Below are 21,881 nucleotides of genomic sequence, written 5' to 3'. Positions count from 1 at the left end.
CAAATTATCAAAAATTGATTTACCTTTACATTTTAATAAATAAGAGTTAGAGTCTTTTTGTTTTTTAAGAAAAAAGGGAATTTTAAGAGCACCTAGTTCAATTTCTTCATTTTCAACATGAGCGAACAGTTTCTAAAAGTTTGAATTACTTGTCCAAGTTCTCTGTAGAGACAGAAATGTAACTAAGTTCCCGGTCCCTGTTCCCCACTCTGCTCTTTGCTAACAGATTTGACATAAAAAGAGAAGTTTAGGTAGGAGGCTTTAGACATCTGTCAGCCTGGAGCAGAAATGACTGGTGTTACTGTCACCTTATATGAGATTATATATTATGTGTGTCAGACAGCTGAAGGATGAAAATGGCTGTTTTTGGACTGTGACCTTACTATTTGGTGGAAACTATACATATACATTTCATAATAAATTCTGATTTAGAAAACCTGATTTTCATTTTTTACATGATTAGATTCAAGCAAAGCCAGAATGTATCAGCAAGATAGCACATTTCATTTTTATAAATATTTGTTAAGAGCTCACATTTTCTAAATGTTTTTGCAAGACAGAAGGTGGCAAAGGACCTGCCAAGTAGTACATGAAATATATTTCTTTAGAGTAATATTTGTGAGGACTTTCCTGGCGGTCCAATGGTTAAGACTTTGCCTTCAATGTACAGGGTGCAGGCTGGATCCCTGGTCAGGGAGCTAACTCCCACATGCATTGTGGCCAAAAAAAAACAAAACAGAAAACAGAAGCAATATGGTAACAAATTCAATAAAGACTGTGAAAATTATTCACATAAAAAAAATCTTAAAAAAGCAATATTTGTGTTATTTTCTAAATATTCCTTGAACTACAGGTAATATTTTTCTATATTGGAGAAGATGTAAGGAGCTATGAACCTTGCTACATGTGATAGCTACAATGCACTAATAATTTAGTCATCATGAATGGCAGTTGAAGAATTATTTTAAGTGGGAAAATTAGTGGGCAATAGCATTATTAGTAAGGAGTCCTAAATTACTTGCATAATTTGTCCTTCTGGATTTAATAACATCAGGATTAGATACTGAGGTGACCGAATCTCATTTTAGCTTTGTTTCTTGCTATAATATGTACTGTGTTCATTGTTACCATTATTATTTTCTCAACCCTAGTGAGTAAAATTGTTCCGAGAATTGAACTGTTCTCATACACTTAACATGGCTGGAAATAATGTCAATAAAAAGCAGCTTCTTTTCAGAATTGCTTGCTTGCTATGAGATCAAGCTTGTGTTGGTCTTATTTATTTTGCCTGATAACTCTATGCACAGTTGTGACACTTGGATAACTACAGTGAAAAAAAGCAGTTGAGCCAAGTAGAATACGACGTTTGCAGTTTAAAGGACTTTTGAGAACACTTAAGCCAGCTTCTGACCTGATATATAAATCTTTGATCATGTAATGTGGCAAGCGTCTCTCAACTGGAAAACTTCCAGTGATAGAAAGCTCGGTTCTACTTAAAGCATCTCCTGATTTTGCTGAGCTTCTCCATTAGTTAGCTTGTCTGACAAGTTGAAATCATCTTCCTTTAATTATGTTCTCATTCATTCATCTAACATGTAGCAGGTCTCACTACTAGGCCTGGTACTGTATTGTGAGAGGAAGCTAGAGGCAGTGGTCTGTGACCTCTAGTCGATGAGATGGGTGGGTAAGGCAACCGTAGATCAGTGCTCTGAAGTCTAGACAAGAACACTGACTCTGGGTAAGGAGGGAGCTGGGAGAAAAGCCTCATGTTTGAGCTGGTCTTTAAGGATAAGGTTGTTCTGCTCCTGAGATGGACAGGCTGGAGCAGAATTGCATTTTAGGCAGAGGGAACGACAGGGACAAAGACATAGGTTCAGGAGGTCTGCAGCGGTACATATCAGAGAAGCAGAAGCTAGACTTTGGTCATCCGAGGACAGAATGTGTGTGGGAAGGAGCTGGCAGGAAATAAGTTGAAGGAAGAGGTCAAAGGGTAACTGGAGAGGGCCCCGTGTGTCTGCTGCAGAATTTAAACTTATTCTCTAGGAGAGAGCTGGAGGAAGTAGAAGTGAGCGATGGCAAGGAGCCATAAGGGGCAGCTATTAGAGGTTTATAAGCAGAAGAACTTGATTTGCATTTTATAAAGCTAACTGAAGGGTGAATTTGAGGTGAAATCCATGAACTGGAGAGTCCTATTGTAAGATGATTATAATTGCCTGGCAAGAGGTTGAGGGCCTGGACTAGCCGGAAGTGGCAGGAAAGGGGGAGGAATTCACGAGGCGTGTTGCGGGAACAATCTGCAGGACTTGAAAGTAATGAGATGTAGACTGAGGAAGAGGGAGAGGTTCAGGCTGCCTGCCAAGGTGCCAGTGACTGTGATTGAAGCATTGATCATACCATTTACTGAGAAAGGAAGAACAGTGGGAGGGACATATAGGTATCCAGAAGAATGAAGACGAGTTCAGTTTTAGAGATGTCAGAACCAAGAATGGCTGTGGAAGTTCAGTAGATGGTTCTATTTCAAGTCTGCCTTTTCCCTGCATTTGTTAGACCTTCATGTAGCAGAAGATTCCATTTTTGAACTGATTTAGGATGCTAAAGCTGAAACTCCAGTACTTTGGCCACCTCATGCGAAGAGTTGACTCATTGGAAAAGACTCTGATGCTGGGAGGGATTGGGGGCAGGAGGAGAAGGGGACAACAGAGGATAAGATGGCTGTACGGCATCACTGACTCGATGGATGAGTCTGAATAAACTCCAGGAGTTGGTGATGGACAGGGAGGCCTGGCGTGCTGTGATTTATGGGGTCGCAAAGAGTCGGACACGACTGAGTGACTGAACTGAACTGAATTGAGGAGTTGTCTCCTAAACTGAGAAAGATTAAGAGAAAGCCCTGAGGTCAAAAGTGGCTTGAGATAGTAATAGATAGTATGTAAAAGAATCCTGCTCTTTTTTCATCCCCGGAATCCTCTATGAAGTCGGACTTGCTATTATAATGTTTTATATGGGAGGAAACTGAAGCTTAGGAAAGGTTAAGTGACACACCCAAAGTCATGAAGATGGAAAGGAGCAGAGCTGAACTCAAATTCAAACCAAGACTTTTGGATTCAATGGCATCTCATGGTCATTGTCATCACATGACTAACAAACAGTGACCTCTAGGACCCGTGATCTGGCCCCTGTCTGGCTTTTCATGCCTGCCCTGTGCCGGTCTCCCTTCCTTGAACATATCCTGCTGCCTTCCACTCTGGGACTCTTGCTGTTCTTTCTGACTGGAATGTTCTTTTCAGCCTCCCTTTCCCTAATGAACTTGATAATTATCCTTTAGATCTTAGCTGTCTGGAGAAGGCCCTTTGACCCCATGGACTAGGTCAGCCACCCTAAAATGAGTTCCTACAGTAACTCATATTATTCCTTCCTCTTACTTAATTACAGTTTACAGTTACACGTTTATGTCTCTCATGAGTTGACTAACATGTGACCTCTTCACTTAGTATAAAATTTCAACATAGATTTGAGAGGGTGCCTGCTATTGCCAATCAGTATATCTCCAGTTCATTGCACAGTGCCTGACAGAGAGCAGCTGATCAATATATATTTTTTGAAAGAAAGAATCAATTCAGAACCATGCTTTTAACCATTCTACCATATTAGAAATGTTTTTGAATATGCTGTTTTTAGAAAAAACATTTTTGTTATGAATGGATGTTAGTCACTCAGTCATGCATGACTCTTTGCAACCCCATGGACTGCAGCCCACCAGGCTCCTGTCTATGTGATTTTCCAGGCAGGGATACTGGAGTGGGTTGCCATTCCCTTCTCCAGGGAAGTTATGAATGGAAGTACTGTTTATATAATGACAACCACTGATACTATATTATACAAAATGAAGAATCTGATAATTTATTGCTACCTGTCTTGAAAGTGAAAGTGTTAGCTGCTTAGTCATGTCCTATTCTTTGTGACCCCACGGACTGTGGTCTCTGTACATGGAATTCTCCAGGCAAGAATAATAGAGTGGGTATCCATTCCCTTCTCCAGGGGATTTTCCTGACCAGGGATCAAACCCAGGTCTCTTGCATTGTAGGCAGATTCTTTACTGTCTGAGCCACAAGCCCTAATAGCTGTCTTAGAGCTATGATAATTGAAAATTGGCTCAACAGCCTGTGAGAAATTAAAATATGGAGAAATCAGTATCAGTTATTATTCTGACGATGGTAGAAGAGGATTATTGATAACTGCCAAAGAATTAAGGTGAATAAATAAAATGGCACAATGGTAGAATTTCCTGACCTCCTTAAACATATGTTATTTGAACACCCACATATAGCCAAGTAGAGGAAGACCATTTAGCCTCAGATTTAATCAAATGGTTTATGGTCCCCTGCTAGCTCTGTGTGTTGTAATAGGTTCTGTGATTATTGAGGACTGGTAAAGCCAATAGATCAGAAGATAACTGTCATTGAAAATGGCTTCTCTGGTAGCTCAGCTGGTAAAGAATCTACCTGTAATGCAGGAGACTTGGATTTGATCCCTGGGCTGGGAAGATCCCCTGGAGAAGGGAACGGCTACCCACTCCAGTATTCTGGCCTGGAGGATTTCATGGACACTGGAGCCTGGCAGGCTACAGTCTATGAGGTTGCAAAGAGTCAGACACGACTGAGAGACTTTCACTTCATTTTACTTCACTTCAGGGTCAACAGATCAGAAGATAACTGTCATTGAAAGCGTTGTGTGTTATACTTGAAGATCCCAAGTGACAGAGTACAGTTCTCATCATGGTGGACCAAGAGGGGAAGCATGGGATCCATCACAAGGCAGGGAGAGAAGGGCACTGGGCAAGTACTTTTACTGGGGCTTCTTCAAGAAGGAACTTGCAAGGCAGGGTAAATAGGTTTTGGATTGGCTAATTTGAATACTTTCAGCAGCCTCTCTCCCTAGTTGTCTGGCACGTGGACCTTGTGGTGATTTGGGCAGGTGTAGAGTGGCCTGGAATGAAAGAGCTCGATAAAGGAGTGGTTGGGAGTGTGCACTCTGGATTGCTTGGTTTGTATTTAAAAATGAAAGCTATGTCCCTTGGAGAAGGACTCCTCCTAAGGTCAGATAGAAGGTGGCCAAGGCAAGGTGACTCAGGCATATTATCGGTTTGTCCAGACCAAGATGTGTCCAGCATGAGCATGTAGAACAGATGTTAAAGCATCAAGTTTGCAGGAGCTAGAAACACAGTTAATACACTGTGACAGAGCCCCTGGGGAACTTTTATTAGGTTTACAATCTGTTCTTCACTCCCAACAGGGATGAGGGTGGTAATGTGTGTGTGCTCACAAGTGTGCCTGTGTGTGCTCACTCACTCAGTCATGTCCCACTCATTGTGACAGTCTGGACTATAGCCTGCCAGGCTCCTCCAGACAAGAATACTCGAGTGGTTTGCCATTTCCTACTCCAGGGGATCTTCCCAATGCAGGGCTTGAACCCGAGTCTCTTGTGTCTCCTGCATTGGCACATGGATTCTTTACCACTGAGCCACCTGGGAAACCCATACAAGGCATTTTCGAGGATGGTAATAACTGGCCTCATTCTCCTCTGAGCTGTGGGCCAGAGGTTCTTAACCTGTTTTAGGCCATTGAGCCCTGAGCCTTCATTCAGCAAAGAATGTTGTTTGGATGCTCAGACTGAGCCTGGCCATGACAGACAGATGATCCTCGTGCTACTCCCTGCTCCCCACCCTCTTTGAGAAAGAAACCCTCCATGCTACTGAAGCTCCTCCCGTTTGTGGAGCATAATGCTTCTTTCTGTGTTTGGAAGGTAGTTAGTGACTAACTCTGAAGCTTCAGAGATGAAGGCCTGGATTTGAATCCAGCTCTACCGTTCAGAATCTGCAAGACCTTGAACAGGTTTTCATGTCACATTTTACACTGTAATTATCTAGAAGCTCCACAGAAGCTGGGATCTTGCTACTTTTATACATTTTTTGGGTCTGAGACTCTGATACAGAGAATACAAGGCAGATGGTTGGTGCTGAGTAAATGAAGTAGTTCCCCTTACCCTCAGTTTCATTTTCTGTAGTTTCGATCAGACATGGTCAATCGTGGTCCTAAAATATTAGATGGAAAATTCCAGAAATCAACAATTCATAAGTTTTATGTGGTTCTGAGAAGCAGTATGAAACCTCCCACTGTCAGGTCTAGGATGTGGCTCATCCCTTTGTCCACTATAGCCGTGCTGCAGATGCCACTCGCCCATTAATATATACAGGATTTGAGACACTCTGTGGTTTCAGGCACCCACTGGATTTCTTAGAAGATATCCTCTTTGGATAAGGGGGGAATCTACTGTATTTGCAGCTAGATGAAGACGACATAAGGTTACCAGTTGATTTTCCAGGCAGGTGACTATGTTTCACTGAACAAGAGGTCACAGAGCTCCAGGTGTCATGCTTACCTGGGAGCCCTTATTGAGAACGCATGTTTTATGGCCACTCTTTGAGTCAGTAAAGACTCATTCCTGTCTTGTATGTTCATTATTTCAGCATTTAAAGAAAACTTCTAACATAATGGTAATTAATGTTCATTAGATGCCAGAAACTATTAAAAATCAAATTAAGCTGAAATTTACTGTATTGCACTTAAGGTAAGGCACATTTGAGAAAATTTTCTGAAAGACCTTTAGAACTTAGGCTTAACTTTCAGCTCTTAGAAAAACCTCCCAGGAAGGCTCATTTTGAACATATTCTAGATAGTAGCTGTTTAATTTTGTTTTTTTTTTTTTTAATTATGGACAATTTAAAACACACAGAAGTAGAGAGCAGAGTATAATTAATCCCCAGTTACGCACACAACCTCCACTTCCCACTTAACTCCCATGCATCATGATTATTTATTAAACCATTCATCATGTATCTCTAAAAGGTAAAGATTCTTTTAAAAAAGTAATACCATTGTCATATCTACAATACTAAATAATAATTTCCTAATATTTTCAAATACCCAGTCATGTTAAAATATCCCCCATCATCTCATAAATGGTTCTTTGTGGTTGGTTCATTTAAATCAGGATCCAAACCAGGTCAACATGGCCTTGAACAATCTCTTTTAAGTTAAAACAGTTTCACCTTCCATCTTTTTATTCCACTTGCCAGTTTTTTTTTTTTTTTAATTGGAGTATAATTGCTTTGAAATATTGTATTAGTTTCTGCTGTAGAATAAAGTGAATCAGCTGTAAGTACACATATATCCCCTTCCTCTTGAGCCTGCCTTCCACACCCCCACCATCCCACCCCTCTAGGTCATCACAGAGCACCAAGCTGAGCTCCCTGTGCTATACGGCAGCTTCCCATTAGCTATCTGTTTTACACATGGTGGTGTATTTATGTCAAACCTGATCTCCCAATTCATCCTGCCCTCCCCTTCCCTTGTTGTGTCCACATGTCCATTCTCAACATCTGTCTCTGTTCCTGCCCTGGAACTAGGTTCAACTGTACTATTTTTCTATATATATGCATTGATATATGATATTTGTTTTTCTCTTTCTGACTTATTTCACTCTGTATGACAGATTCAAGGTCTGTCCACATCTCTACAAATGACCCAGCTTTTTTAATTAAAGAAACCAGATCATTTGTTCTGTAAAATTTCTTACATTTTTTATTTTGTCGATTGCATGCCCATGGTGGCGTTTAACAAGTTTAAATCTGTTCTTTGTATTTCCTGTAAACTGATAGTTAGAGCTTGAGGCTTGATTAGATTCACGTTTGACTTTTTGGTAAAAATACCTCAAAAGTATCTTTGAGTACTTCTGATTGCATCACGTTGGGAGATATTATCTCTGTTGTCTCTTTTTGTGGTGTTAAGATTGATCAGGGCATCTGGTATTTTATGTCTCCATTCTAAAAGTCCCCATCAGGGCTGGTGGTCCAGTGGCTAAGACTAACACAGAGGGTTGGAGTTCCATCTGTGGTCAGGGAACTAGATCCTACAAGCCACAGCTAAAGATCCTGTGTGCCACAACTAAGACCTGGGGCAGCCAATAAATAAATTCAATAAATATTTTTTAAAAAGTCCCCATCAGTCCTCTTTCACTTAATGCAGTAGCTCTCAGCCCTGTACTACCTATTAGAACATCTGTGCAGCCTTTACACACTTCTGATGCACAGGCTCCACTTCCAAGAATTTATTCAGGGTTGACTTGGGCTCAGCAATTTTTTTAAGTGTCCTGGGTGATTCTGATGTACAGACAGGACTGAGAGCCACTGACCTGATAATTTTGGCAGTCATTGAGGATCTTTGCCAAGAGAGCCATTATTTCAGAAAAGATTGTCAAATAGTGATATTCTATCTTGCTTTCTGTACATATTAGCTGATATTCTTCTGTAAAAACTTTCATTAAGTCTTTGGTTCTTTCTCTAGTTTGTATGGGGAAAATTGAATAAACATTGGATTCTTATCAGTTTTCTGAATGATGAGTTGAATATCTAATATCCTCCAAAGCTGGTTAGTGAGTTTTGTTTAAATATTTTTGTGAATTCATAGATTTTAGTGTATTGGATGTTTTAACCATTGCAGTTGTTATTATTATGTATTATTTTGATGGCCAAATTGTTTAACTTTAGCCAGTGGAAGTCCTTTGAAGTTAGTGCCTGTGACTTTTTGGACATCAGTAATATTTTATTGCTTCCTTGCTTTTACGTATGATGTATTTTAGGCTCATCTTGTACATTTGATAATTTAGTTGTTCTGTGAAATTCCTGTCCTGGACTTTCTAATAGTTCAGCTCTCCGTGTCCTATTTAGTGACATTCTATTTAGTGGCTATGATGTAATTACAAAACAGAATGGCAGATATTTATAGTAAAAGTAAATTTCAACAGGTGGTAAATGGTCATTAGGAAAAATCATAATAATTATGTAAATAAAATCCTCGATATTTTGTTATAAGTCCTGCAGAGCATGATGAATAACTGCTTGGTCACCAATTTGTAATTTTTTACCCACAGTTAATGTCCATCAGCGTGTTGGCTGTGTCTGCTTGGATGAGGGACTACCTAAATAATGTTCTGACTTTAACTGCAGAAACAAGGTAGGTTTTATAATTAATGATTAAATTCTTTCATCAGGGTTTCCTCAGACACTAGTTTCTAAGAAACTTTGCCCTCAGCTGTTTAGATGGTAGTGCTCACCCCCGATCATTTGGAAAGTTTTTCCTGCCCATGGTAACACTTGGATTTTCTAGAATTTTCATTAAGGTATACTGCTGTTTGTAGAGGACACCTCTGGTTATGGTAATACCACCTGCCTGTCCTGGCAGTGTTTGAACCAAGCCATATTTGTTACAATGGACAGCACACCTACTTTTCCTTAAGAAAATACTTGCCAACTTTTTCTTGCCTTCATATTCCTGAGCTAATGAAAACCAAACCCCGCATGTCATTTTCTTACCCAATTTCAAGGATTAATCCACTAACATCACAAATGGCAAACTACTTAATGTCTCTGAGCCTCATTTTCTTCATCTCTGAATAGGAATTATATACCTCTTTGAATTTTCCTAAGGATTTCTGTAAAGTCCTTAACAGGATGGAGCTTAGTAAGCACTTAGTCATGGTCTTTTTTCTGTTATCCTAGTTATTACTCTTACTGTTAAGGCTCTAGTTAATCATTTTTCATGGTTTTTGAGCAGAGAAGGCATCTCCCTCCCTTCTTTATAATATAGACCAATTTCCCTTTCCATAGCAGTGTTTCATATTTTTGGAAAAGTGCACACTGCATGCGGAGTCCCAGATCAGAGAAGAGAGTCTTCTCAGCTGGGAAATACTGAAGTTTCATGTGGTTTCCTCATGAAAGTTAAGGCTTCGGCGCTAATATTAAGTGGACTTTTTAAACTGTAGGTCCCTATCTTATAATATATTTTAAATGAGCTGAGATGGGAAGTTTTTTTCTTTTTTTTTGTACCACTTGTATAAAAAACTAAACCAAACAAGATAAAACATAAAACAAACAAGCAAGTTGGTGACGGCATGTGCACAAGTCCTTTGTGTTTTGTGCTATGTCTTGGGTGCCTTTTTATTCTATTTATAATATAAAGACTTAATGAAAGTATCATAGAAGAATATCTGCTTCTGTGTGCAGAAAGTGAGATGGGATATTGCTATTCGACCATCTTTTCTGTTCTTCTTTCAGGGTAGAGGAGGCTGTCATTCTGACTTACTTTCCTGTGGTTCATCCGGTCATGATTGCCGTTTGCTGTTTCCTAATCATCGTGGGGATGTTAGGATACTGTGGAACAGTGAAAAGAAATCTGTTACTACTTGCATGGGTATGGTGTTTATATCTCATCTTTATTGTGGTTAAAGAGACCAACCGGTATTGTATTATTGGTTCATCAGTGCAGGAGATTATATACGTAGGGAACTGTGAGAGCAGTTCCCTAATCTGTGGTCATTGTTCAACATCCTGTGAGAAGGGAAGTGTTCTTTCCATGAGAAATGATGTCAGTACAAGTGTTTGCTGTACTCACAAGATGAAGTGTAAAAATATGTACACTATTTAATTATTTCACTCAGGCCACATGTTGACATTTTTATTTGAAAGTATGAGTTTTTTTTTCTAGTGTCAGGGACCTTATTACCACTCCAATAAGCCTTTTGGGACTTGAACTGAGATGTCATCATGGAATTCCGTTTCTTTCTCTCCTTTCTTGTTGTAAACAAACCCACCACTTAAACCCATGTGGAATTCAGGGGGTGAGGTAACAGAGAGAAAGGCATCATAATCCTAGTGCTACCTTTACATATGGCAACCCACTCCAGTTTTCTTGCCTGGAGAATCCCCACGGGCAGCGGAGCTGGTGGGCCACAGTCCATGGGGTCACAGAGTCAGGCGCGACTGAGTGACTAAGCACCAAGCACCTTTACCTAGGTTAGTGAAAAGAAGTAAGCCTCAATTTCCATAATCTTAGTTTTTTTTTTTTAAATTTGGGAAGAATTGGACTAAATTACTTCTTAAATTTCCTTTAGTACTCCATTTCTATGATTCCAAAATCTATGATTAGATTTTTAGCTTAGAAATGAGCAACCCCCCCTTTAATATGAAACATTTAAAATACAGTTTACACATAAATTTTTGAAGCTCATTGAGTGTATAAAATATGTTAGTGGCACCAGGTAGTTGAGACTGCTAAAATGTAATTGTGGACACTTCAGACTCCTAAAAAAGCAATTTATTGAGTATATCCCTTTCTTTGCAGTAGTTCTCAATGGTATCTGTGCACTCATTTCTTATAGGGAACTTAAAAAAATTTTTTTTAGTGGTGTGCTGATATGCTGGATACCTGAGCAGAAAAAAGCCCTGATTTGTAGCATTTGAAGATTTCTGTGGTGTAAATACTCCCAGCATGGTCAATTTCAGGTTACCAACACAGTGTTGCTGAATGCAGAGCTGGGGAGAGATGAGCACAAATTCTCATTCCGGAGCCAGCTCCTGCACACCAGGGCTCGCCTGGCTTCTGTCCCAAGCCCATTAAAACAGAATCTTAGCGTGAAGCTAAACTAAAGCTTTGCATTTCACAGGAACAACCTGTGTTAATGTATTACTTGGCTTCATGGATGATGACTCTTCAGGTTGTGTGACTGGAAAACAGAAAATGCTGCAGAAAATAAACTACCCTCAGAGAAGGGGTACATGCCCATTTCCTCACTTCTGTCCACTTTGGTATACAATGATCTTGATTATATTTTATTTATAATATGTCATTGTTCTTTCAGGGGAAAGGAGGTGGAAGGGTTTAGAATCTTATGCTGCAATTTAAGAAATCTGGATAATAATTTAAACATAAAATAAAGGACTTATATAAAACATATTTTAAAGGATGGATAAGGTATCGAAACTTAAAATCTCAGAATCATTTTCTAAAACCACAGTCTTACAATGATGTCCCATGTATACAGTCATTAGGTCTGGCTACTATTAATATGATTCTTCCTCCTCCCAACCTGTATGATTCTGGATGGTTCCTGGACTGTGGGATGGGGAGGAGTAGGATAACATATTTCATAGAATCTCGAAGACTTTTAGGAACATATTTTGAAAACCATCTATACATTCCTTTAGGTTATTTGAATGGAAGTAAAACAATTTGACAAATAAGGTAATTTGGGCTCTCCTTGGGGCAGGATGAATCATAGAGACTTGTGCATAGGAGCTAGTTTGTGATGCTGAAAGAACCTTATGATGCAAAGGTGGCACGGAGGGCTGAGGTTCTAAGGACCGGTAATTTGTTCATTCATTCATTCTTCAAACACTTCAGAGAATATAGGCACTACTAACCTTTGCCATCAGACCAGGTTATACACAGTGGATAGACAGTTTCACTTCTGTCTGAAGAGACCTCTAGTAAGATTTACTATGAGTACTGAGGCTAGAGAAGAGCTCCAAGCTCAATCCCAAGGGATCAGCCCACCCTTCAGGAGGATGACTGGAGTAGTTTGATGATGCTGTATCCCATCCCCTCCCCTTTTCCCTGGTTGTTCTTGTTGTTAGTCGCTCAGTCATGTCCGACTCTTTGCAACCCCATGGACTGCAACATGCCAGGCTTCCCTGTCCTTCACTATCTTCTGGAGAAGAAGATAGTGTCCATTGACATGACTCTGTCATGTCCATTGAGTGTCAATGATGCTACCCAATCATCTCATCCTCTGTCGCCCCCATCTCCTCCTACCCTCAGTCTTTCCCAGTATCAGGATCTTTTCCAATGAGTCAGCTCTTTTCACAGGTTGCCAAAGTATTGGAGTTTCAGCTTCAGCATCAGTTCTTCCAATGAATATTCAGAGTTGATTTCCTTTAGAATTGACAGGTTTGATCTCCTTGCTGCCCACGGGACTCTCAAGAGTCTTCTCCAACACCACAGTTCAAAAGTGGATGTACTCTTTTCCATAAAGCAGCTTTTGGTGCATCGCTGTTCCCCATGTCCATGGCTGCCATCTGCATGTTGGTCGTTTTCTTCCCCTTGACTATCTGTGGCAGTTTTTCCCCCATTCACATCAGGCTGCTTCTCTCCTCCTAGCAAGTTTCCTGTCTAGACCCAGCACAACCTATCCCTTGCTTGAAGAATGATCTGTAATCTTAGGTCCCAGTTACCTGTCGCTCATAACTAATCTGCTTCTCAGACAGTTTTTTTATTCCCTTCTGGCTTTCTTTCCGTAGCCTCTTTCTCTAAACAGTTGCCAAGTCCCATAAGGTTCTAGTTCTACAACTTTCGGATCCTGTGTGCCTTCTTTTCTATTCTCATTTGGAATGCCCAGAATCAGGTTCTTCTGACTTCTTACTGAAACACTTCATAGCCCCCTAACTAAACTTCCTGCCTCTGTTGTCTCTTTCTAATTTACCCCAAGCCAGTGCTGCAAGGTTAATATAATGCTACAGTGACCACATGACTCCTGTTTTCCAAAACCTTGAAAGACTCTTGATGGGGTAATGAAGTGTTTAGAGACCCCTTAATCTTGCATCAAGCTCTTCTGCAATCAAACCTTCATCTGTCACTTCTAGCTTTCTTACTTCATTATTTTCTGGTCCAACTGGATTTTCTGACCCATGAACGAACTTTTCTGGCTGTGTTCTTTCCTGCCCTTATTCTTGCTGTTCTCTTAGCTAGGGATTTCTTCTAATACTTCTGTTTCAGTACTAACGGCCTGTTACAGTTTGTCTGAAATAGTGCCTCCTGAAATTGTAATAATGATGAAGATGATGATGATAATCAAAAGTAGCTGACTTTTCTCAGGTACTGACAAAACGTAAGGCTTACAGGCTGTATAGGTTTACATAAAGAGTTTTATATTAATTAAACAGTTTTGTCCTCTCCACAATTCTAATGAGATGTACTGTGCTTAGTCACTCAGTCATGTCTGACTCTTTTCGACCCCATGGACTTTAGTCCACCAGGCTCCTCTGTCCATGGGGATTCTCTAGGTAAGAATACTGGAGTGGGTTGCCATGCCCTCCTCCAGCAGATCTTCCCAACCCAGGGATTGGACCCAGGTCTCGTGCATTGCAGATGGATTCTTTACCATCTGAGCCTGAGATAGATACTATTATTATTCACCATATTGTAGGTGAGGGAATGAGGCACAGATTGGTTTAATTATTTGCCTAAGTTTGCATAGCTAATAAATGGAGCATATGGTATTCAGACCATCACAGTCTAGTTCTAACAACATATGTGTAACACCTTCATGACACTGTTTTACTCTTTGTGTGTGTGTGTTAGTCACTCAGTCATGTCCAACTCTTTGTGACCCCATGAACTGTAGCCTGCCAAGCTCCTCTGTTCATGGGAATCTCCAGGCAAGAATACTGGAGTGGGTTGCCATTTCCTTCTCCAGGGATTTTGCTCTTTAATTGCTTCCTTTTCCTAAATACTTAAGTATCTTAATTCAATATGGATTATGTATCTTACATTGTATAAAATGTTTTCTATAAATCTTTCATTTTAAACTCAACAATCATCTAAGATAGATAATTATAAATGAAGTTCAGAGAGGTTTATTAATATGTCCAAGGTCACTCAGCAGTAACAGGTAAAGCTTTGATTCAGACCTCCATGTTTCTGACTGCCAAGTCCATTCTCACTGGGCTTTTACCAGGGTCTCCAACAGACATGTTTCAACGTTTGAAGTTCAGTGCTTTTCTCTTATTATAAATTTCTTTTTTTATAACCAGCCCAGATTATCAGACTGCAAACAGCTTGATAATATGAACCATTCATCTTGCCTATTGCTTTAATAGTTTTTTTATGAACTCAAATAATAACCAGAAAATTAGAACAGTGTGAGTAGAAATGGTCAGCACATCAGATGAAGGATGGTGTCTGGAAGACAATGATGGATGAGATTTTCAGGCAGGAACCTGGCTGTTAGGTTCAGACAGTAGTGGCTTGTTAAAGTGGAGCAGCACTCATGCAGGTTATGATGGGTTATGAGGTCTTTGGCAAATATTTGCAAGGCAACTCTCATGGTTTCTTCTTTTGTGTCCTTTAGCTTTTTATCCTAATTAAAAAAAAAGTTTGAAAGGTTCCTTAATTGTAGTTGTAAATTTTAAGAAAGCCCAATGCATTCAATCCAACTTGTGCACTTCCTTGTATTCAAAATCATGCTTCACTTTTAAGACCCATAAACTAGCTTAGAGGAGGAAACATTTTTCTTTTTTTAAAGACAACTTGTATCTCTGAGAGCTGCCATATCTCTTGCATGATTACTAAAAAAAGAGCTGACAACTGGGCGATGGTGCTACTTAAGCATAAGTCAAAGTCAAAATGCCATTATTCATCTGACTGGTCAAGAAAAAGCTTTACAACTCTCCTACCCTCTACCTGACTCCTACCCCCACCCCCCAAAGAAACAACTGCAGGCTAAGAGGCCATCTGTAGGAAAACATTTATTGAGAATCATGATCAAGAATTTGACCCTTCTATTGAATTATAGGTACAAATTGTTAAAACACCCTAATTTAAGTTTCCTAAACATACAATTAAATTTGCATTTCAGCTAGACACGAATAATATTTTCGTATAAGTATTTTCCTTGCAACATTTAGGATATACATCTACTAAAACATTTTCTTATCTGAAAGTCAAATTTAAATGAGCATCTTGTATTTTTATTTCCTGAAGTTAGCAACCCTACTGTAACCAGATTTGTTCTTATAAATGTGAAACTGTCACAGAACAGAAACTTCGATGTATTTGTAGTAAGAGATTATGAGTAATTAAATCCCAATTATATTGGGAAGACACGCCAAAATGACTAAGAAGATAAACTTGAATGTGCCATGACTTTCAAAGTAATTTCAGTAGCAGAACTTCTTTTCTGTTTTAGAGAGAAATCAAAGCTAAATGGAAATTGGTTTTAAGCCTTAGATGGGTACTTCCCAAGGCTTTTAGCTGTAGACTAAATGAAATTCATTTGTTATTGCAGTTCTACCTTGCTATTAACATAGGCATTAGGAAAGCAGTGCCAGCTCAGGGGAAATGTAAACAGGTTGAACAGACGTGTTTACAATATCGACAGCAGCTGAATGTCACCATCAGGAGATTGTCATTTGTCAGAGTGCGATGTTAATATGTACTCCACTGCCAGCAACCCACAACTTGTCAGGTCCTGGTCAGAAATTAAGTTGCATGCATCTCACATGTGTAAGATCAGTACCTTATATATAAATGGAAAGGTTTTATTTTATTTTTTCACCCTTATTATCCCAGAGAATTTTCACATAGCTAGTGATTATGTGGAAGCACTTTTAAACTTTCTTAAAATATCCAGTGGTTGCACCAGATTTGAAATGATTCTCTTGATGGAAATCAAGTACATTTTTAATGGCCATGGAGAAATAAACCATCCTAGGTGTTCTGTTGTTTAAAATCATAATGCAAAACTGGAATATCTTAAAATTGGAGTTAATTTCCTATGGACTCAAAGTTCTTCTTTCAAGTAGTTACACATTTAATAGTGATAATGCTACTGATAACCTATTAAGTTAAAATTAAACTATTAAATTAAGTATCTTTATTATCTGCTAATAGTTTTGGTTGATAGCCTAGTATCTTTATTTCTAAGTCAAGGTCCATCATATCATTGATTACATGTTCAGCATCTGCCCAGAGTTTTGCTCTGTTTTCTCAGAAAATACTTATAGCAACTTTATATGGTTAGATGTATTTTATAACTGAGGGAAAGTAAGAGTACCCAGTCTGTGATAAACATGAGATACAGAGATGAAATGGGATACTGCAAAGAAAATAAAAAAGCAAAATAGACTATTAAAGTTATAAATAAATTAGTGTGGGAACCCTGAATAAGGAGCAGCTGGAGGTTTCCAGTAGATTTTGCAGGAGAGTCTTTGTTTGAGCTGGATGTTGAAAGTGTATAAGAGTTTTCTGGCGGAGGAGGGAAGTTACATGCAGACTGTGTGCAAAGATGTACATGTGTTCCCCATCCTGAACCCCCCTCCCACATCCCTCCCCATCCCATCCCTCAGGGTCAACTGATTCATGTCAATGTATGGCAAAACCCACTACAATATTGTAAAGTGATTAGCCTCCAATTAAAATAAATATATTAATTTAAAAAAAGAAGAAAACGAACCACATTAAACAAGCATTTCTAATGAAAAAAAAAAAAAGAACTGTGAAAGAACTTGGCAAGTTTAGGCAAAATTTAGAAATTCTGGTGGCTATGGTGTCAGTGAAAAGTGGTTGAAGTAGTCTGAAGACCATGAAGATCTTTGTAGGAGAGTCTAATGTTTTCCCTTGGATTGTGGTCAGTGAGTGTGTCTAGCATTTGATGAAATGATAACATTTAGGAGTGGAGGCTTTGGGAAGGATGGTTAGTGGTTATACACAAGTAGGAGAGCTGGGTTTGATCCCTGGGTCAGGAAGATCTCCTGGAGAAGGAAATGGCAAACCACTCCAGTGTTCTTGCCTGGGAAATCCCATGGACAGAGAAGCCTTGGCAGGCTTCAGTCCATGGGGTCACAAAAAAGCTGGACATGACTGATTGACCGAGCACAACCCCTAGTCCTTGGAAGCATGGACGGGGTCTGGACCAAGACTCTGGGGACTGGATGGAAGACAGCTGAATTCAGCATACCTTTCTGAGATAGTATTTTTGCACATGATAGTAATGTTTGAATTACTTGACATCAGGAAACAGGATATTATTCAGTATCTATGTGTTTCTAATCTAATAGAAACATATCCCATTCAATATAGGCATTTTATTTTGACATGTTAACTAGAATTCTTTTAAAGTTGTAGTTTTAAAATTTAGTTGTTAAACTCACAAAAATTTCAGTCAGAGGAAACCAAAGATGATGTAGACATTTCTGCATCCAGAGGCTCAGTTTGCACATCTTGGTTTCTTAAAAGAAGCTGGCCTGATTGCCTCTAATTATACCCCAGGAAAGCACATAAGCAAATGTATTTGAAAGGAAATGTCATGATATTCCTGCCCTTAGTGGTGGGTCTTTGTGACAGGATCTGGAGTGTTCTTTGGGCTTTTTGCTTACTTTAGGGTTTGAAGTATGAATGGCTCAAGGTTTTGTATTTCTGACTTTGGTATAATTTAGGTATATTCTGTCATAGTAAGCATTTTAAGCTTTGTTATATATTGTTTCTTAATATATACATTTGCAATAGCTTTGGCTAAATGTAAGCCATATAAATCTATACCTATCGATTTGGTGAATGTTCCCAGTCTGTGTGGAGTTCAGTGACGGATATTTCTCTGGCAGCACGTGCTCTTAAAAGGGTGATTTCAGCAGATGCTACCTTGAGGCTAATTCAGCAATTGTGTAGAGTTTCTGCTTCCACGTTTGCTATTGACTTCCTTTGGCCTGGGTGGAGCAGTAACTATTCATTTGAAATCATATCAGTGTCTAGAAGACTTAGGAAATAGAGCTAAATCAATAGTCAAGCAAATGACACAAAAGATGAGAGAATTAAGAACTAATTATTTAAGCTATAATGAGGAAAATAACTTTTAGAAAGACTTTCTGGAAAAATGAAGTTTAAAATTTACTTGTATGCAATATCTGAAGAATGTGAATTTTTCTTTACTTTCTTTTTTTTTCTTTTTGGCCATGCTGGGTGGCATGCAGGGGCTTAGTTTCCAGTAGGTGAGGTGGTTTGGTCACTTAGTTTCATCGGACTCTTTTGTGACTCCATGGACTGTAGCCCATCAGGCTCCTCTGTCCATGGCATTTCCAGGGCAAAAATACTGGAGTGGGTTGTCATTTCCTTCTTTAGGGAATCTTCCCAACCCAGGGATCAAACCTGCCTCTCCTGCATTGACAGGCCAGGGAAGTTTCCTGACCATGTGTGGAACCCGTGCAGTGGTAGCTTGGAATCTTAACCACTGGGAACCACCAGGGAAGTGCCCATTTCCTTCTTTATTCAGATGCAGGGTGATAACAGGCTCTGATAATGTGCTCAAATTAAGATGAATCTTCTCAGCTCACATGACAGAAACACTAATTTTAGTTTAAATATAAGCACTGTAGTTGTATCACTTAGTATTCCTCTTAAGCAATATATTTGAATTATTCAGAAATAAGTGATTATCCCTGAATTTTCTTTAGATTACCATATTATTTCAGTTTTTGATGCTGTTGTTCAGTCGCTAAGTCGTGTCTGACTCTTTGCAAGCCCATGGACTGCAGCACGCCAGGCTTCCCTGTAAAACTTTATAATTTGGAAGCTATGCATTTTCTCAGTATGGTCACAGCTGTGAAGACATTTCAGAAACATCTTTTTTTTTTTTTTATATTTTTTATTTTATTTTTAAACCTGAAACACTGTATTAGTTTTGCCAAACATCAAAACGAATCCGCCACAGGTATACATGTGCTCCCCATCCTGAACCCTCTTTTAGAATACTGGAATTTTATTAGATTATATATCCAATGTCAAAATTGTTTCTAATTAAGTAAACATATGAATCTGTTCAGTGACTCTTCTAGGAAAACAACCATTTAAAATATAAATTTTCCAGTTTCTGTGCAGAGTTTACACAGCTGAATTGAAGACACGGACTGATAACTTTTAAGGAGACCCTGAGAAGTTTTTGTTTTGTAATTAAAATACTTTAATTCTAAAAGCTCTTTTTTGTGTTGTTAAAGTACTTAAAAACAACAACCACCACTATGAGGAAGGATAGATAGCTTCTTCTATGGGAAGTATTTAATAGCGAAAAGAGGAAGCATTTGAACTGAGATCTAAGGGGGAAGGCAGAATTCCGGTGAATCATGGGCAGAGATGGGCAAAGGTTGATGGAAAGACCTTTGCTGGGGAAGCAAGGGACTTTGAGGAATTGAAAGGCTAGTGGAGAGAGTAATTGTGATAAGATTCAGAAGTTCATGGAGTGCTTGGCAAAGGGCATGTGTAGGTCATTGGAGAGACGTGTGCCAGGCATGCCAGGCTAAGACTTGACTGTGTGACTTAAGCCAAATCATGGAGATGTCTTGAATATCCTGTGCATGTACTCTGCAGTGTGAAGTTTGGGGAGCTGAAGAGTGATGTGATCTGCTCTATCTTTTGCCACATAACCCTGAAGCAGTATCCCTTCTTACTTTCTTCTGGGCTCTTATCTCATTTACCCGGCAGGGGATCGCTACCCAATCCTGCCGCTCTGGGCTAAGTGGACTCCGCATTTAGAGAAACTTTTTTAATGATAGAAGAGAGAATGGAAGATGCATTTTTCTTCTACCAATGTGCCTTTACTAATGAAGGAATAAAGGTTTTCAGGTGGGGCAGTCTAGCTAAGGTTTTAGAAATTTTTCACAGATGTACATCAGAAATAAAAATTTTATTACTCTGGATGTTTTGAGTTCAGGTTTAATAGCAAAGTTATAGTCATATCAAGCTAAAGTAGGCACCAGGAAACTGGGTGTGCGGCAAGGGTGCTCTCAGGGAGACCAGCCAGACAAGGGCTCTTGTGGAATGGTCAGAACAGTAGTTCTTGGAATGCTGCCACAGTTTCCCAGACTCAGGGGAAAAAATGTTCCATAAACAGTTGACTAGTAGCAGAGGATTGTTACAGAACTGCTTAACTTGTTTAAGAACAAAATTTTTAAGCACGTTAGAAGCACTTATCTAATGATAATGGATATGGACCTTTCAAATTATTATTAGTCTGTCTATAAAAACAGGTCTTCAAGGATCTCAACTTTTCAACATTCTTATAACTAAAATATTTGTTGTAACAAACATGCATTAAAAAAATTCATCTGTAATTGGTGCGATTAAATTGTGTCTTCCACCAACTAGATTCTATTACTGATGTTTGGGCACTTTGGTGACAATTTTGTAATTATATCGTTATTCACATATGATTTTCTTTCCCTGAACTTTAAGTGTGACTGTGGACAGACAGGCTTGTGTTCTTACATTTTATTATTTTAAAAAGGAAGATACATATTTTTGGTTCAGGAATAAAGTATTTTTACTCGAGTAGATTTATCAAAAAACTAAAGAAAAACAGAATAAACTTCTTCACTTGAAATAAATATTTGTATTCATGGATTTATAAAATTTAAAGAATACATTCCCCTTTAATACTCTTAAAAAATTTTTTTTTGGCCTTGCTATGCAGCCTGCAAAAACCCCAGTTCCCTGAGAAGGGACTGAACCTGTCACCTCTGCAGTGGAAGCGTGGAGCCCCAACCACTGGACCACCAGGGAATTCCTTTAAAACTCTTTTAACAAGTTGGCTTGAGATTTTCCTAAAAAATGTGCAAAGATAAGTTAAAATGTGTATCTTGTCTGAAAATAAAGGTAAAGCCAAAGAATGTGATTTAGAATATAATTTTGCAAATATAGATCAATTTAAAAGTTATTATAGATAGTAAAGTATGTATTCTCTTTTTATCTAATAAGTCTCTTAGAATTTCCAATTTCCTAGCCTGCTCTAACTGGTGTTGTCTTAAAGATGCCTGTGGGAATGACTCCTGGCCCTCTGGTGTTTGCAGGGGATCTGACCACACTGGGGTCTGAGTGAGAGGCATGACTGGGATTGAATCCAGTGTCCTTTGTGTTGCTTGGGATACTTCCTCTGTACTTTCCCATCCAGGTTCTGGTGATGGAGACCCCTGTCTCGCATTTTGAGGAACAGCCCAGTAATGCGTAGAGACAGCCTCTTCTAAGACCAGTAACACCCTGTAAATCTTTTGCAATGGGGCCGAGCTTGTAGACTTTAGCTGACCTGGCTTACAAAGCAGCAGAAACTATATATGTGGTGACCTGTCTAGCGTGACCAGTTGCTTTATTGTCTCACCCTTAATGGTTTACCTGTCACGCTATACATTACTGACCCTGAGAACCCATAGCCCTTGGCTGAGTCCCTCT

At 39.1% G+C, this 21,881-nt stretch overlaps 1 protein-coding gene across 2 annotated transcripts in view; it reads left to right on the top strand.

Moving 5' to 3' along the window:
* TSPAN12 (tetraspanin 12) overlaps positions 1–21,881 on the top strand; it is a 65,757-nt gene that overhangs the window by 7,008 nt on the left and 36,868 nt on the right. For both annotated transcript variants that reach the window (XM_055590777.1, XM_055590778.1), the window contains exons 3-4: positions 8,989–9,071; positions 10,172–10,307. In XM_055590777.1, the coding sequence (XP_055446752.1) occupies positions 8,989–9,071; positions 10,172–10,307 (219 nt within the window). The remainder of the gene's footprint in view (positions 1–8,988; positions 9,072–10,171; positions 10,308–21,881) is intronic.

This window comes from Bubalus kerabau, chromosome 8 (assembly GCF_029407905.1).
Source record: "Bubalus kerabau isolate K-KA32 ecotype Philippines breed swamp buffalo chromosome 8, PCC_UOA_SB_1v2, whole genome shotgun sequence".
Classification (NCBI taxonomy): domain Eukaryota; kingdom Metazoa; phylum Chordata; class Mammalia; order Artiodactyla; family Bovidae; genus Bubalus; species Bubalus kerabau.
Note: the sequence above shows the minus strand (reverse complement) of the source record. Positions and strands in the feature narration are given on the sequence as shown.